Genomic DNA, 19,555 nt, shown 5'->3' with positions numbered 1-19,555 from the left:
ACAGGCAATTTGAAGTATCGGGACAACGTTGATCACCTAGAAAATCGTGTTTCTTAAATAGGAATTTGTAAATTCAAAGGGCATAGAGTCGATGGATTCTGCACCCCTCCAACACCCAAGCACGCGATTTAGAGATGGTCCCCTCACTTTTAGACACACACACACACACACACACACACACACACACACACACACGCTCCTGTCTAAGGATCTTGCATCTTCGATCTTCCCCCAGCTCAGATTATGCACATAGTGAGCAATCGGGAGATATTTGTGGAATATTGTTGAACATCAACAATCACTCTGGGCTTTCTCATAAAGATAATGAATAAACAAGATACTTTGAACATCCAGAGCTTAAACCGTAACCGGGTTGTACGACTGTCCTAACACTCACACAGAATTCACCAGCCCTGCCTGCAAGGAACCAGCAGAAGGAACGGGAGAGATTTGACAGCTATGCCTTCTTCCACCGCCGGCTTTTAAAGCAGCCACCTGGTTGTGAGAAACCCTCCTCGGTTCGGAGCATCGCTTCAGGCCGGAGTGGAGGCGGGGGCGAGTGAGCCGCGCAGCCACACGCGCGCTCACCTGTGATGCCAGCCCTGACTCCGCACAGCACGCCGGGCCCCGCAGCGCTCAGCCACCGGTGACAACCGCAGGCCTGCGGTTGTCATGGAGACCGGCGGGTGGCTCGGAGGGCCTGGTCCAGGGGCCGCCTTTGCCCACACCCCAGCATGCTTCGCCAAGGCCGTAAGACCTCTGAAAGGCGAAGACACTGGAGCGACCGCCTCAGCTGTCGGCAAGACCAGGCGCTGAGCAGCAGCATCTACCTGCTCAGAGAGATGGGCCCCACTGGCTTCCTGCTGAGGGAAGAGGGGCCGGAAACCAGGGATTTCCGAGTAACTATCGCCTGGGCTCCAGCCTGGCCCACTGCCCGCCGGGTCCCCACCCTACATCTAGCCCCCTTGCAAGTCCTGCGGCGACTCGCTGCTGCCCCCTATGCGCGAGTGTTCCAGACGCTAAGGACCAGCAAATTGCAGAGGGACATAGTATTTGTTAGAAAAGTTTCATTAATGGAGGTTAGGACTCCCAATTGCATCCAACCCTTGTTAAGATGATGACCCTTTGATCTCTGGGTTTGAAATAGTGAAACGTTTTATGTGAATATACTGTTTGCATGACGTGCGTTCTTGCTTCCGTTGTTAGCAGTCACCAGCCCTGTAACTGAAACGAAATGAAAATTCTACAGTGAGTGTAGAGACCAGATAGATTGGCTTAATATATGAAATCGGGTTTTCTTTACTCTTTATTCACTCACACTAGAAACAAGACTTTTTAAAAAAATGTATCGTTTAAATGGTGTTATTTTGAAAAGGTCTTTATATATATATTTATATATTTTTGTTTTAATTATATATAATATATATTCATGTGTGTGTGTGTGTGTGTGTGTGTGTGTGTATATATATATATATATATATATATATATATATATATATATATAGTGTTCCCCCAAAAATAAGATCTAGCCAGACAATCAGCTCTAATGTGCCTTTTGGAGCAAAAATTAATATAAGACCTGGTCTTATAGTAAAATAAGACTGGATATAATATAATATAATATAATATGATATGATATGATATAATATAATATAATATAATACAATACAATACTGGGTCTTATATTAATTTTTGCTCCAAAAGGCACATTACAGCTGATTGTCTGGGTAGGTCTTATTTTCGGGGAAACACAGCATATATATATATATGTATATATACATATATATGTATATATATATATATATAACTATAATATGTACGTACATTTTGCTCAAAGACCACAGACACTTTATTTCTATTCATATATCCTATTCTCACCACTCAAAAATCAGCCATCCCACTACTTGCCAGAAGTTGACTTGAAAAATTTTAATTCAGTGTCATGCATTTTAAATATTGAATACAGATTACTAACCTGTGCTTATTTAAGACATCCTCTTTTTACTCTGTTGCTTACAACACTTAACTGCATTTAATAAATAGTTTTAACCAGTATACACTTGGTGAATAAAATTAGTCTTCTTGAATAAAGTTAAATAAACTCACCAATTCAAATGCACAAAACAAACAAAATTCCAAGATGAGCTATCCCACAAAAAGTCTTTAGCTTCACTGTAAGGTAAAATTTCCTTTTAGTAACAAATTTACAGATTTTTTTAAGCTTTTAAAATTAGATTTCTTTTTACTTGCCTGAGTTGCAAGTTGTTGACTAAGCCAAAGATTATGAAAGTGAAAAAATTAGATGTGTCAAGAATTAAGATCTCCCAGTAGGTTATATGCAACCTTTTGAAGTCACCTAAACTAAATTATCTCTTGAAATTTCTTTTAATGTATTAATTTAGTTTTAAAATGGAGTTTTTTTTAAGTATACATTTTTCTTTGAAAGGTTTTTCTAGGAAATCCTCATGTTTGTAACTGTTCTACGTCTCAAAAAGGAGGAGAACTTTGTAAGCATATATGCTGGTAAGTGACTTTGTAATGAAGATCCTTTCACAAAGAAACATCTGAATATATCATGTTTTGCTTTTTTCATGGTTTGAGTACTGCAAGACTTAAGAAATTTGGTGTTGGGAAAATATCAAGGTAAAATTGTCATACCTTATCAATATACTTTTGGGTATTTTATTTCATTCCAAAAATTAAGATTTAAGTTGAGAAACATATTATGACCTCTACATGTTTTGAATGATAATGTTTTTAGTAAGAAAAAAATATTTTTAGATTCTCCTTATGTACAGATGTGAAATCTAACTATAACACAGACCAAAAAACCTCCTGATTCACATTATTGATAACTATGTGGTTCATTATATACATTTTCAATTTGTTTTCCTTTACAATTGTCGTTTGACTATGAATCTTTCAAAATAAAAGTAGGACTTTACTGAAGATTACTTTTGTTAAATCTGAAAGTTTTACTCTGGTGTCAGAATCTATTTGTAAGGGAATCCCATTTAGTTTAATTCAATTCATTTTGTTTACCTACCATACTTATACCAACAAATAATTAATTACATTATAAAAAATTGTAATTAATATTTGAGAGGAAAATATCAAACAAAAAATTATATTTATAATGCTTTCTTTACAAGTTAAAAGCAGTGTATATCTGTTATTTCTAATGATATTATTTACCAAGGTTTTTGAATCAGTTTTTATTGAGCATCTCCAACATAAGTTATTTGCTCCAGTTAGTACAAAGATGAAATATGGTCCTTCCAAAACTTGCAATTTTGTTTTATTATACTTAAGTTGTTTTTCTATTTTTATTTTATGCCAGCTTCCTTAGGGCAAGGGCATGTTCTGATTTTTATGTAATGTAACTCTTATTGTACATTAACCATAAACTAGATGGAAATATAATCCAAGTATTTAATATACTAAAGTATACTTAATATATTTAGTAGAATTTTATATATTTTTCCACTTTAAAAAAAAAGCCACATTCCACTTTAATTGGTGATTTTAAAAAATATTTTTATGTCATACATTAAAGTGGTACATATAGGAAAGCAATCATTTAGTACTCTATCCAGGAAATTACTCCATTTCCAGGAGTAAGAAGCTTCCAGGGAAGCTAAAGGAAATACAATGAATACCTAAATTCCCTCACTAACCTCTCTCTGTGACAACTTTATGTCATAAAGAAATGTATGTACTCTCTTTAGCAAATCTCTTTACTGCAAATATCTTTTGTTTCCATTTATCATACTGTTTTTTCACATATGCTTATTTTAAAACATAAATTAACTATTATAACAGAAAACTGATGAGAGTTTTAAGTTTATCCTTACACATTCAGCAATATAAATTCTACAATGCCATTCCTATTCTAAAACTAAAATGAAATAATGTATTTTGAGGTTATGTCAAAAATAAATGTTTTACTTGGTTTTTCTACTTGTGAATATTAGGGTATTGTTGAAAAAATTCAAGCTTCCAAGGAATCATGAATGTAAGTTGTATGTTTTGTTTTGATTTGATTTTTACTAATATGAAGTTAACAGATTTAATAATCTTTATTTAGACATATCCTAAATTTAGGCAGTTATTTTTCTACACAAACTGACAACTATCTATGGCCCAGTTTGTTACACTTAAGACAACTGGAACATTTTTCTTCCTATTTAATAAAAAAAAAAGTAACTTTTTATGCCATTTTCAAATTCAAAGGCTCTTAATTTAAAAAGGATGAAACAATGGCCAATTATTTGGTAGAAAACATTTCCCTCATATGTTCTATGCAAAGAGTTGCAGTAGTTTCTATATCTAAATTATTGTAATTGTGAGAAAAATAACAAATGTAATTTTTTAGATCCCAGAAATAGACAGTTGACATGACACATAATTTCATTTAAAAATGTTTACTGTCTGAAGTTTTTACGCAAATATATATATTTATATTTGTGTGTGTGTTTTATTTCTTAGAGTAAAATAGCTTTAAGATCGGTACTAAAATTGAGTGTAAAGTCAGGCATAGAGTTGCAAAACTTTAAACTCTAGAGTTCTCTAAAATAGAGAAAGAAAAATAATTTTTATTACAGCTCATTTAGATTTGTACATTTTATAATAAAGGTACTTCATTATGGAAATGTTCCCTGCAGTCAAAGAGTCATTTGACCTATACTAGACCCATCTAAGAACTGCAACAGCATTTTACAATTTATTAGTAAATGTTCATAGTATTCATAAAAAATTCAAGTGACACTCAGTTTTCAATTTTTTTTTTAAATTCAAAGAGTATTGGTTCTGTTTAGGCAAGTTTATTTCCCCCCAACTATTATATATAAGTACAATCACAGTAGACATTTAAAATTATCCTAGATAATTAATATTTATGTTTCCCAAGAATTTTTCTGTTTTACTCTTCTCTCACTTTACATTCTCTTAGAAATGTCTCTCATTTTTTTATGTCTCCAGCTGTTACCTCTATACCAGTGATTTCTACATCTTATCAACAGACCAGTATTTCCAGCTACCTTCTGGGCTGTTCAATTTTGGAGGTCCCACAGGCATATTAAATATTAAATTTCCACCATATGTGCCCCCCTCTTATATTCCCTACCTCATATATTGGTTTTCTTTTTCTTTAGTCTCCAAAGCTAGAGGCCTTGGAATTCTACTTGATTTTTCCTCTACCATCTTCTTTCGTACATTTAATACTTCTCTCACTAACAAATCCTGTTTATGCTGACATTCTACCTGCTTCTCAATAGTATTCTTTTCTCTCCATCCTCATCCTTACCCCTGTTCAACCTTCATCAGCCCTTACTACTATTCTCTTTGGCCTCCTTCTTTTCAGCATTGGCACTTTGTTGCTTCCTCCTTCACAATGTAGACAAAAGTTTCATTCTGAAATATCACTTACTCTCTACCTCATCTTCTCTCCCAGTCCCTTCATACACAATTATTAGGTTATATAATTTCATGCATATTTGTTTTCTATTTCTCCATTTTGTCTACCTGAAGTTAAATGTTCATGTCCTCCCCAAAGTCTTAGTTCTTCTCTACACTATTTTCCACATCATTACCACAAGCATCTATTCTAGGGCTACTCAAGAGAAATATAACATGAGCTGTAGGTGTAATTTTCTAGTAACCATATTATAAAAAGTAAAAAGAAATGGGGAATTAAATTTTAATATTAGAATTTAACCCAGTACATCAAAATATTATGTCAACATGTAATCAATATAAACCTTGTGAGACATTTTATTTTCATACTCTTCAAAATCTAGTATGCGTTTTATGTTTACAGTTCATTAACTCAGACACTATTTTTTCATTGGAAATACTTGATCTGCATTTACCCTGTTTCCCCAAAAATAAGATCTAGCTGGACAATCTGCTCCAATGCGTCTTTTGGAGCAAAAATTAATATAAGACCCAGTCTTATATTATGTAAGACCCGGTATTTCATATTGTATTATATTGTATTATATTATATTATATATTATATTACATTATATTATGTAAGACCAGATCTTATATTATAGTAAAATAAGACTGAGTCTTATTTTTGCTCCAAAAGACACATTACAGCTGATTGTCCGGCTAGGTCTTATTTTGGGGGAAACACAGTAGACTTCATAAAGTATTCAGTGAAAAAATAGATTCAGAATACCCAAATTGTTACAAACTTATACATTTTTAATAACTATATATTATCAGTTTTCCGTTTAAATAAAAATGAAACAATATTAACATTTCAGTTTTGGGCCAGCCCGCTGTCTCAGGCGGTTGGATCTCCATGCTCCTAATTCCAAAGGCTGCTGGTTGGATTCCCATATGGGCCAGTGGGCTCTCAACCACAAGGCTGCCGGTTGAACTCCTCGAATCCCGCAAGGGATGGTGGGCAGCGCCCCCTGCAACTAAGAATGAACATGGCACCTTGAGCTGAGCTCCCGGATGGCTCAGTTGGTTAGAGCTCATCCTCTCAACCACAAGGTTGCTGGTTCGACTCCCACAAGGGATGGTAGGCTGTGCCCCCTGCAACTAGCAATGGCAACTGGACCTGGAGCTGAGCTGTGCCCTCCACAACTAAGATTGAAAGGACAACAACTTGACTTGGAAAAAAAAAAAAAGTCCTGGAACTACACACTGTACCCCAATAAAGTCCTGTTCCCCTTCCCCAATAAAATCTTTAAAAAAAAAAAAATCCCAGCTGGCTTCTTTGCAGAAATTAAGCTGATGATAAAGTTCATATGGAAATTCAGAGAACCAAGAATAGCCAAAATAATCCTGAAAAAAAAAAAATTCAATTTTCAGTCATAGTAGCCTCATTTCAAGTGCTCATCATCACACATGACTAATGGTCCATATTGGACAGTGCAACTTTACCAATTATTCAACAAATATTTATTATACTGCATATTAGGAGCTCTGCTAGGTGCTTTTCATAAATTGAATCATATGAATTGCTAATAGTGGGGTTTTTTAATCTATAAAAATAGCAATTTCATATGAATGAATCTAATTATATTGTATTATTATTTATATTATACTTCTTGAAGGTAGAAACCATGTCTTATTCTTTTTATAAATATCAGTGTGCAGTAGGGAATTTTTAAAATGTCTAAAATTAATCTTAAGTATGAATTTTGAAGATTTATACTTCTTACTAAAATAAAAGATTTTTCATATCTCCTGTATTTAAAAGAAGTATTAACTAGTCAACATTCAGAAAATAAATATTCAAAGAAAGTAGAAATCTTAATGATTTTGAATTTATCATTTAAGTGAAAGCTAGAACAAACAATGAAAATTAAAGTAATTCAAAGCAAGCTATAAACAATTATTCATCAGGATTATGTAAAGTATATATATATGGAGGAGATGGTTACTAGAAATGAAGAGTGTTTTGAACATCATTCATAGATTATTTTCTAAAAGAAATCTAGAACAATTATTTGCACCCTAGTGTTGCATATTAGAAACCTGAGACTCTTATTTTTGAAGACCTACAAAGATAATTACATAGGAATTTTATATCAGTTTTTGAATGCTGAATATTCTTTCCCATCACCCAACAAATATTTCCCAGCAAAACCTAGATTTATCACCTAATAGTTTCTTCTAAATGGCTAGTAAATGTCATCTGTCTTTTTTTAAAATTAAATATTTATGAATAAAATAAAAGCTTTATTAAAGGAAAGTTTTTAAAATTCTCACTACAAATACATAATAAAGTTTTTATTTTCTATTTTCCTTTTTTACTTTGTATTTATGTATACCTAATACTCTGTGGGAATAGTCTGTGTTCTGCTCTTATCACACTCTGTTACTTTATGTTTACAATGCTATGTAATTTCTGTAATTAAAGTCTTCAATAACTATATTCCACTCAATATGTATAATTTATTTAACATTCTCCTATTGTTAGGCATTTAACTTATTTCTGACTACTTGTTATATTCTTTGTACCTGAAGTTTTTCCTTTTTTCAATTATTTGTTTAACATCTCATTAATTGGATCTTGGAGTAAAAGTATTGATTTTTTTAATTGACATATAATTGACGTTACATTATATTAATTTCGGGTGTACAACCTAATTATTCAATATTTGTACATACTGCAAAATGATTACAATAACTCTAGTTAATATCACCACTACACATAGGTTTTTTTCTTATGATGACAATTTTTAAGATCTACTCTCTTAGCAATTTTCAAATATACAGTACAATATTAACTACAGTTACCATGCTGTACATCACATCCCCATGACTTATTTATTTTATAATTGGTAATTTGTACCTTTTTACCACTTTCACACATTTCTCTCAAGCCCCAGCCTCCGCCTTTGACACTACCAATCTGTTCTCTGTAAGTTTGGGGTGTTTTTCTTAAGTATTAACATTTTTATGTCTGCCACTCATATGTATTGCCAAATTGGTCTTCAAAATACTTTTACTGATTTATAATTTCTGCAATATATCAATTTCTTGCCATTTTTGTTTGTTTCTTGTATTCATGTTTTAGGCACATTTAACCATGTTACTTAAGCATATAATGAAAGATGTGAACAAAATATTTCAGTCTCCAAAGAAAATAATTATAAAGATACATGGAAATGTTTTGAAATAGTAATGCTATTTCAATAATATTAGAAAAAAAGACTAAGTCACACAAAGTGGGGTAAAAAATACCATATCTGAGGTTCATAGTAATCTATTCATACCTAGTAAATTAAATAAGAAATACATTCTCCTATACATCTAACATACCCTTAGATGATCTAGAGGGCCTTGAAAAAGCTTTTTTTAAAAGTTATTTTTAAAAAGAAATAACAAGCAAATAAAAGATAACATTCTATTTATTTTTTATTGCTTATTCATTAGGTTTTATTCCATGTCTGTGCCTCATTCTTATTTTTAATTTACTTTTTTTTATATTAATGAAATTGAATGTCTTCCCTTGCCTTTTTTACTATTTGTATTTCATGTGTGAATTGTGTGAACTTTGGCTATTTATTTATTGAGATAAAACTACACAGTTTTCCTAAATATAGGGATTACCCCTCTTTGCATATTTTTCCTAAAGTTATAATTCTTTTTTATACGGCTTTATTAAATTTTATTACACATATTGATGTTTGAGTTGTTAAATCTGACTAATTTTACCTTTTGTGTATATTGTTTCAATGCTTCTTCCGTAGTATTGATAGTCTTTTGGAAGTTCTGTTCTACTAGTTTTTCTATTTTATTTTTCATCTTCATTATGGCGTCCATACCTTCCTGCATTTCATCTGCCACCCCACCTCGATGAGGAACAAAGATTTTTGTATTGAAATTTAACTGATGTTTTCAGTATTTTTAGTGTTTAATTAAGAGTTTTAATTAAGAGTTTCCCAGGAAATGGAGTTTTTCATTATCTTGCAAATAATTTTTTAATCTACATGTATTAAAGAATATGTAAAATTAATATCAGAACTCAAGAGGACTAAGAGCAGCTGGCATTTAAATTATGGCATGTTAAGGAGAGGGAACGGGAAAGAAACATAGGGATGGGCCAGGGAATAAAAGAATCTAGGATGCCCTGATCAAAACTATACGCACTTGGAATCTATTATCAGGACAGCAGGTTGGAGGAAATTCAGAATTTAAAGAATGTACATCTCAAGGGTACAGGCAATACAATTCCTAATAGATTATCCTGAGAAATATTTACCAAATCTGTGAAGGATGTAGCTACCAAGACACTCTCGTAGGGACATAAAACTGAGACAGGAAAACAGGCACAATTGAGTCGTGCTTTCCTTTTATTTATTCATCTAACAAATACTAATTACATTAAGTACTCAAATATCCCTGCTTTCCCTTTATGTGTTTGTGCTCCGTTTCTTTTAACATTCCTGAGTGTTGATCCTGCTGTCTTTATAAGTGAAAAGATTCAAATCGTAAGACATAATTGTAACACCAACCCAAGGATGAACACTATCATAAAATTAATCCAAAACTTCAGTTGCACTGACTCTTTTTAGTTCAGAAAAGAGACAGAGAGAGAGAGAGAGAGAGAGAGAGAGAGAGAGAGAGAGAGAGAGAGAAACTTCTATTCTTTTTATAAATGACTCTTTTGTGACCATTTGACTCTGAAAGAAATACAAAAAAGTGGTAAAGGTCAGTATAATAATTTAACCCAAACTGTCTTTCTGACATTTGAAATAAAATGTCAGCACAAGTTGTTAAATTTTTGTATCTTTAATTTTGTCACTGAATTTTAATACTTTGGTATTTTTCACTAGCTGCTTTGCAGTTAGGTCTCGTGGAAGGAGAAATCAGTGACTTACTTCGGGGAATTCATCGAGTTCAAACTCCCCAAAAAGGAACAAATGAGGAAAATACACATATTGAAGAAGATGGGTACATTAAACAGAAGGAAATTGGTTCAGATGATATCTGCTCTATTTGTCAAGAAGTCCTTTTAGAGAAAAAGCTTCCTGTCACCTTTTGCAGGTGAGTCTTTTTTTTTTCTTTTTTTTTGAGTCTAAAAGCTTACCAAAAAAAATTTAATTTAGTATGTTTGTAATTGATTATATTATGAGACATGTTAATAGAGAAACAATATATATTTAAACAATTATGCTTAATTGGCTTTCTCTTGTTTCTTTATATGTTGTGAGAGCTCCTATTCTTACTCTAAATATTCCTGGGCTATATTTTTAAAGGATGAAAATTAAAACAAAAGTCTACTTTATTTCCCTTTTTACTTTAAGTTATTAAAGTAGAATAATTGTCACATTTTTGTTTTAACACATGAATAAATGACATGGTTTAGTGTAATTTCAAAGAGTTTTCTGAAAGTAAAGATTATTTTACTTTAAAATGATAAAAATTCTTTTCAGTTTTTCAAAACTATTTTTAAACCTAAATAATTCAAAATTTTACAGAAATATTTATTGAGAGTGTCAGTCAACTTTTCTTCAAGGCACTATAAAGTTGGACTTGAAAAATTTGGGGAACCGTTTGCCATTGAACTTTTTCATTCTTCTTTCTTTCATTTCTCTCCTGATTATTTGCCAAAATTTTCATCCACATTGTAGTTTTCTCATGTGGCTGCTTTTATTGTGTTTTTTAAAATTATTAACTATTTCCTAAAATATTATTTATTTCAGCAGATATTGAGTACTACCACATATAGTGTGATTTCTAGAAAAATACGATGACACTGCTGCTCTCCGTGATGCTTTCTATTTAAATATAATTTTCTTTTTTGTTAAGACTACATGCATTCTCGTTTTACAAATGAAAAATACTTTAATGATGTAAAATCTTTCACCACCATTTCATTGGAATGGGAGGGAATTTGTTTGGAATTCTGATGTCCTAAATTAAAGATGATAGATAAGACAGATAAGGTATGTGCTTGTGTATGTAATCAAACTATATTTGGAAAATCTGAATCTATTTTTATGGGAAATAAATATGGAAGCAAAGAAAATTTTATTTATATAAACACATATAACTTTGTGTATACAAATGGTAACCTTGAATTTTATTTCTAACAGGTTTGGCTGTGGCAATAATGTTCATATAAAATGCATGAAGATCTTAGCTAATTATCAGGACAAGGTATCAAACACTTCCATGTTGAAATGTCCTCTGTGTAGGAAAGAGTTTGCACCATTAAAACTTATTTTAGAGGAATTCAAAAACTCTAGCAAACTTGTGGCTGCAGCTGAGAAACAACAACTGGACAAACACCTTGGAATTCCCTGTAATAACTGTAAACAATTTCCAATTGAGGGGAAGTGTTATAAGTGAGTACCATCAGTAAAATTATGAACACATATTCTAACTTTTCTTTTTAACTTGGGGAAACTATGAACATTGGAGTACCAGTCATCTAGTCTGCCTTCTTCCTCTCATCCTTTATTTGATAGTGTGTTGGCCTTGATTGATGGCCACTTATTCAGGACTTACAGGTTGATGATCTCTGTCAGCCCAGTACCTCAGAACTGCAATTGTTTTATTTTCTTCACTTACACAAGAATATTGGCTTTGCACTCTAGCCTAGATTGAGTCTGAAGTAGCATCCTGTCCTGGAAGCCCTGGACAAATATGACCACACCCTTGTACCTAGAACCTGTAGGCTTCATGTCACAGGGGAATTAAGATTGTAAATGGAAATAAGACTGCTAATCATCTAACCTTGAAGTAAAGATATTTTCCTGGATTACCTGGGACCAGTGTAATCTTGGGATTCCAAGAGTTCTTCAAAGTAGAAGAGGGAAACAAAAGAATCAGAGAGAAAAATGCCTATGAAAGAAAGGCACAGAGAGATGCTGTTTTGCTTGCTTTGCAAATGGAGGAAAGGATCAGAAGCTAAGCTAAGGAAGGTGGACAACCTCTAGATAATGGAAAAGCACAAAGAAAGAGATCTCCTTCCTATAGGGTGTTTAAGAAGAAATGAAATCTTGCGAATCCCTTGATTTTAGCCCATTGAGACCCATGTCAGATTTCTATGTTACAAAACAATACAATAATAAATAGGCATTGTTTAAGCTGCTAAATTTGTTCTCACTTGTGACAGTAGCAATAGGTAACTAATATAAGATGAGACTTAAGATACACCTTGTCATATCTGCATAGTTCCCAAGAAAATTTGGCCAGATTTTTCATCAAAAACCATCAAAATAGGGCCGGCCTGGTGGCTCAGGTGGTTGGAGCACGAGGCTCCTAACACTGAGGTCACTGCTTTGATTCCCACATGGGCTAGTGAGCTGCACCCTCTACAGCTAAGATTGTGAACAACAGCTCTCCCTGGAGCTGCGTTGCCATGAGCAGCCCGAGGTTGGCGTGAGCTGTCGTGTGCTGCTGTGGGCTACCGAGTGCTGCCATGAGTGGCTGGTGGCCAGCATGAGTGGCCAGCAGCCAGCATGAGCTGCCGGCAGCCAGGGAAAGCTGTCATGAGCTGCTGTGAGCAGCTGACCGACGACCAGTGACTGATTGCCTCCGCCAGAGGGAGAGCAAGGCTCATAATACCAGCATGGGCCAGGGAGCTGTGTCCTACACAACTAGACTGAGAAACAACAGCTTGAACAGGAGTGGGGAAGGAGTGTAGGAAGGGGAGAATATAACATCAAAGTAATTGGATTTTTTCCTTGTATGTTTTGATGTTTTGCATTTTCAGGTGTACCCAATGTATAGAATATCACTTATGCCAGGAATGTTTTGATAACTGCTGCCATCTTTCTCACCCATTTACTTTTCGTGAGGTACAGTATCCATCTTGAATTTCATATAGTGTTCATATTTGTCCTGTTGTAAACTTAAGTAAAAATAAATCTGAGACTAATAAGAATAGGTAACACTCTGGAATACAGTTAATTGAGTTTCAATAAAAACCAAAGACTAATTTTTGGAAACTCTTTTTCATAGGAATATACAAGGCAATCATTTATCACATAGGTAATTTATAAAATCCAACACAAAAACAAACATCTGATAACATTACACATAAATCTTAAGAACAGCCATCAAATTTGAAAATTCATTTAAAGAACAGATCTCAACATTACAAACTGACTTATCTCATTATTATCTTATTGATATGCAACCTATTCATTTTAACCTCCTAATTACCATGATTTGCAAAGTAACCTTTACTTTTTACCTATTACAGAAGAGAAATCAAAGATGGAAAGCACTAGAAAAAAGATCAGATGAAATTGTAAAATATATAGATACTAAAAATGAGCTAGAAGAAAAGATGCCACATTTTCAAGAGAAGCAGGGGTGAGACTTTCAGTGAAATTTACATTTCTTGTATTACTTGGGATATTTATATAATTTTTCAGTTCGATAAGTTTCATTCTTTCCTTTATTCAGTAAATATGTATTGAGCTCTTATTACACACTAGATGACATAATATGCAAGTGAAGAGCAAGGCTCTGCAGTCAGACTGCCTAAATCCAATCCTAGTACAACCATAAACTGACTATATGACTTTGGGGCTAATTACTTTACTTCTCTCTGCCACTTTTTCTTCATCTTTAAAATGGGAATAATTAGAATAATTATAACACCAGCCTCAGAGGAATTTTGTGAGTATGAGATGAGTTAATACACACAGTAAATATTCAAATAATGTTGTCTATAATTATTCTATCAGAGATTGTACTAGATAATAGGAATACAGAAGTTTCCTCATTAAATGATCATCTCAATAAATGTAAATTTTAAACTGACTATACATTATTTAAGAAAAAATACACGGGCATTTGAGATTTTCTTTGAAGTAATTGGTCTCTGGGGGAAGGAATTCTCCTCTGCCTCATTCCTCCTCTACTCCACCCCCACGGAGGAAGAGTCCTGAGTGGATTGATGAACACAGATTGTACTCTCTACTAGTGGACAGGCCTCCAGACCTTTTGTCATAATTCTTACCAACTAAAGAAAATTAAAGTTGCTATTTATTATTTACATATTAGGTCCATTATAAAACATACACAAAAGATCATTTTAAAAGAATGGGATGAGGGGCTAATATCCAAAATACATAAGGAACTCATACAATTCAACAAGAAAAAAAAAACAAACAATCCAATTAAAAAATGGGCAGAGGTCCTGAAGAAACATTTTTCCAAAGAGGATATACAAATGGCCAATAGACATATGAAAAATGCTCAATATCACTAATCATCAGAGAAATACAAATATAAATCACAATGAAATATCACCTCAACCCAGTTAGAATCGCTATCATCAACAAGACAATAAGTTTTGGACAGGCTGTGGAGAAAAAGGAACCCTCATACACTGTTGGTGGGAATGCAGACTGGTGCAGCCGCTATGGAAGGTAGTGTGGTGGTTCCTCAAAAAATTAAGAATAGGATTACAATATGACCCAGCAATCCCTCTCCTGGGTATCTACCCAAAAAATCTGAAAACATTTATCCATAAAGACATATGTGCTCCAATGTTCACTGCAGCTTTATTTACAGTGGCCAAGACATGGAAACAACCAAAGTGTCCTTCGATAGATGAATGGATAAAGAAGTTGTGTTATATATACACAATGGAATACTATTCTGCCATAAGAAAAGATGAAATAGTACCATTTGCGACAACATGTGTGGATCTTGAGATTATAATGCTAAGTGAAAAAAGTCAGACAGAAAAAGTAGAGAACCATATGATTTCACTGACATGTGGTATATAAAACTGAAAACAACAAAAGAACAACACAAATGAAGAAACAAAAACTCATAGACATAGACTATAGCTCAGTGGTTACCAAAGGGTAAGGGGGGAGAGTGTTCTAGAAGAGGGTAAACAGGGTCAAATATATGGTGATGGAAAGAGAACTGACTCTGGGTGGTGAACACATAATGTGAGATATAGATGATGTATTACAGAATTGTACACCTGAAATCTATGTAACTTTACTAACAATTGTCACCTCAATAAACTTTAATTAAAAAAACTTGGAAGAAAGAAAAGAAAAAAAAAAGAAAAGAAAGAAAAAAAAGAGAGTTGAAATATGGAGTAGCAAGGCCCATGGATTTCTGAGCCATAGGGAGAGATTGGTGGTAAACCAGTGCTTCCCAAAGGCACAGAAGAACATCTAAATAAAGAATTCTTTCACCCAAATAAATAAATAAATAAATAAATAAATAAATAAATAAATTCAGTGAATTAACCAAACAAAAATTGTGCTTGTTCATATATATCTTTCTGTGCAACCCAGTGGATATTTAGCACATTTCCTATGGGTATGCCACACACTTTGGAGACCACAGCTCTTGTGGAGCATTTTATGCCTTATAGGTATAAAATGAGCCTATACAAAGGCTCTCCATATCCTTTTCTTTGGCCCTGGCTAGGTATCACACTTCTACCTATTAGAATGATACACTGTATAAATAAAGGTTTAGGAGATTAGTGGGGGGAGCCAAGAGAACATTAAGGGTAGAAGGACATTCTAGGCAGAGAAAGTGAAATAAATAAAAGGAGAGTTTCAAAATTAAAGAGAGTGGTTAACAACCGGAAATAATGAAAATACACAGGTTCTTTGTTTTATTTGACAATTAGATGACCTTGATAAAAGCAAGTTCTATAGCATGATTGAAGTGTATAGGTAGAGGAATGAGAAATATAAGCTTTTCTGAAGAACATATTTGAACTTTGTTCTGAATAATAGGAATGCATCTAACCTTTTAACCAAGCTTTTGCTTTTAAATGTTTATTTTATCTTTTTTATCAGTAGCTAATGGCATCAAATAACAGTTAATTTACATTGTATAATCTTACTTATGTTGGTTGGCACTTGGGCTACATAAATGGGCTTGGTACTTGTAGAGTCACATCAATATGGTCTAACAATACTGACAGAGTAAGTATATACCCCAAGAGAAAATGAGTTTCCTCATGAATTATGATCTACCAATTTATCATACATAGTGACCTAGAATATTTAATGTGGCTTACTGTACACCTTACTTTCTACCAGATGGCAAAGTAAATTGGGCTGTATTTTCCTAAAAACAAGCCTAAGTGCTGGCTCAGACTGAAATAATTTGAGTATATGGTGCTCATCAAAATTGTGTTCTGCTTTCATTGACATTAAAAAGTGCAAATCAAAATATTTCGGGTTAGTATTTTTATTTGAAATTACTAAATTTTGTCTTTTTATGAAGACGATGTTCATAATAGATTTTTTAAACTTTTTAATATATGAGATTTATTGTTTTCAGTTCAAGAAAACATTGGGTTCATTTGCATTATTCATACGGAAGTTATTACCTGCATTATTGATTACTTCCTGATCTGTAATTACATGTGTACATTCTTGTCTCTGCTTATTCTTATTCAGCCAGGTTTACACACCAAAATGCGTGGTAAAGTCACTGCCTCTCTTTCTGATCACAAAGAGTAGTAAGCTGCTTGCTCCAGGGTACCAGTGCCGACTTTGTTTGAAGGCATTTCATCTTGGTCAATTTACAAGATTGCTACCATGTACTCACAAGGTAGAAGTTACATCATTTTAGTTTGACTTTCCCTGTAGGGCCAGTTTTCACAAATGAAGTGACAATGTAAGTCTCTCCTTTCACTTTTTAGTTGTATTATTGAAGAGATGTTCAAATTGAACAGTATACGTAGAGGAGCTGCAGCAGAGACTGTTGAGAAGGCAGCTTTGCCCCTAAGAATGGATTCCTCCTATTGATTAGGACTCATTTCTGTATATACAATCTAGGAAAGAGAAATTGGCCCTTTAAGTTAGATTCTTTTGTCTACTTTAGTTATCCATGAAAAGAAAAAGCTTATGAAATACTTTTCAATGTATTTTTGTGATTCTTTGGATGAAACAGATACTCGTATGCTTAATTTGACATAGATATCATTTGAAATTAACCCACTGGAATCAAAGTCTAGTGTTTCTTGATCACTATGTAGTTGGTAACCAGGTTTTTTCTGAAATCAAGTTGTTTCAATAACTAAACATTTATAGTTTGAGTCATCATAGTTAAAATATCTGATAGCTTTTTCCCCCCAAGAATGTGATTTGTTATTTTATATGTTACCATCATCAGATCGGTTTTCAACTCTAGTTGGTTATGACTTTTTTATTTTAAAATTTTCATTCATTAGAAAGCAACAGCAAAATTAACGGCTTGAATAAGTAGTTTTTAACAAAATTACAAAAGTGAAGGTTTTCCATTTTAATGTTGAAAATGGACATCAGCCCATAACCAATTACATTTTAAGAATACCTCTTCACAATATTTTCATGAAACTTGATAAATTATAATTATCTTCCATTTTTGCTAAATAGTTTTAATAGTAATAATGAAACTGGGAAATTTGCATAGATAATATACATTATAAGCAAGATAATCATAGCCCTGATTAACTTATAACCTTTTTTTTTTTTTAAGTTTCATAGGAAATGTATTGACAGTTGGTTATTCCACAAATGCAATTCATGCCCTATTGATGGACAAGTTATATATAACCCTTTAATCTGGAAAGATAAAGCAGTGAATGGACATGTACATCATTCTGTTTCAAACACAGACACCTCTCATCTATCAAAACAGGAAGAACAAGGACTTTTTATTCCTGGGATTGGATTAGTCTTAAAACAAAATAGACTTGGAGTTTTACCTAGCATACCTCAGCATAATTCTGAAAAGTTGAATACACCTCAAAGTTCAACAGATACCTATCAAAATAAAGCAATAGATGATCTATACTCAATCAAATCGGATGATTCAAATTCCAGAAAATTAATCTATGAATATAAAACTAGCAAACATTTCCCCAAGTATCTTCAAGGTGTACCCACTGGATCCTTTGGGAAAATATCATCTCAAACATTTCTTCCTTCTATTGCTTACAAGAATATATGTCCCAATGGACTGGCAAGCCCATGTATCAATGAAAAACACCATACTAGTCAAAGCCAGAAGATGACCAAAGACTGTAAACATATCAACCACAATCCAAAGAAGAATCTTGATACTAAAATAAGAGAGGAAAACAGGAGAACAAATACTTTACCTCCAGAAGACTTAAATCTTATTGTGAATTGGGGTACAAGTAAACTTAGTTTATCTAAAAGGTATAATAATTCCTTTGGGAAAATTAGACCAAAATATAGTCATCTATCAAGAAGGTCTAGATCTCACCATTTAAATACAAGAAGTACTGAGCTATCTTTAATATTGCAAGGAGTTCAGTTGTGAAAATATATTTTTGACAACAAACATCATTTTTAAATATTTGGGTATTAAACATGAAATATTTTATTTGTAGAACAAAAAATACCTTATAAGCTTGATAAATGTGTATAAAATTCTCTGTTGTCATTTTGCCTATTTGTCTATGAATAACTAACTACACTTAAAGGAAATTACCACACTCCTTATAAAAGACTTAAAGTATTAGGTGTTGATGAATGCTCATATGTTTAGGTTCTTATAAATTATTTTTAGATATTTTATATCTGATTTTACACTAATTAAAATAATTATTATTACTTAAATTAAGGAAATAGATTTTCCTTGTATTGAATCACTGTTTTCAAACATTCCACTTGATAACATACAGGGATTCTTTCCAAGTACTTGTGTATTTTTTGCATTTACTTATAGTAGTAATCACCACAAACCTGTAAGAAAATCCAGGTGGTGATTTTATTTTTTATTTCCTTGAAGTAGTTTTCTTATATATGAATTGAAAATAAAATATACCTATAATACTATAAACTATGTCACATTTATGATGGTTTTATGGTTTATTTTCAAGAAAAGTATAAGTACCACAAAATTTCTTAATATAATCAGTAGTAAAGGATCTATTTTTTTAAAAACCAGCTCTATTTCCAAAATAATTAATCATTGTTTTAAAATGTTCACTTGAAAAATATAACCATTATATTCTTATTTTGTTTATTGTTAAATTCTATGTCTCAGTAGCGTTTTAATTTTTTAAAAAACATTGGTGATTTTATTGATTTTTTTTATTACTCATAACAAGGAAAAAACCTCA

General features: G+C 32.7%; 1 protein-coding gene across 1 annotated transcript; it reads left to right on the top strand.

The window, feature by feature from the left end:
- Positions 1 to 734: 734 nt before the first annotated feature.
- Positions 735 to 18,750, top strand: ZSWIM2 (zinc finger SWIM-type containing 2; the record flags this gene model as incomplete). The annotated part of the gene is made up of 9 exons (XM_081051597.1): positions 735 to 899; positions 2,447 to 2,523; positions 3,975 to 4,015; positions 10,305 to 10,515; positions 11,568 to 11,819; positions 13,193 to 13,277; positions 13,685 to 13,797; positions 16,878 to 17,031; positions 17,941 to 18,750. The coding sequence occupies 9 exons, from the start codon at positions 735 to 737 to the stop codon at positions 18,748 to 18,750; spliced, it is 1,908 nt and encodes a 635-aa protein (XP_080907723.1).
- Positions 18,751 to 19,555: the final 805 nt, after the last annotated feature.

The sequence above is a fragment of the Rhinolophus hipposideros genome, assembly GCF_964194185.1.
Source record: "Rhinolophus hipposideros genome assembly, chromosome: 6".
Classification (NCBI taxonomy): domain Eukaryota; kingdom Metazoa; phylum Chordata; class Mammalia; order Chiroptera; family Rhinolophidae; genus Rhinolophus; species Rhinolophus hipposideros.
The sequence above is the reverse complement of the archived record's forward strand: the minus strand, read 5'-3'. Positions and strand labels throughout refer to the sequence as shown.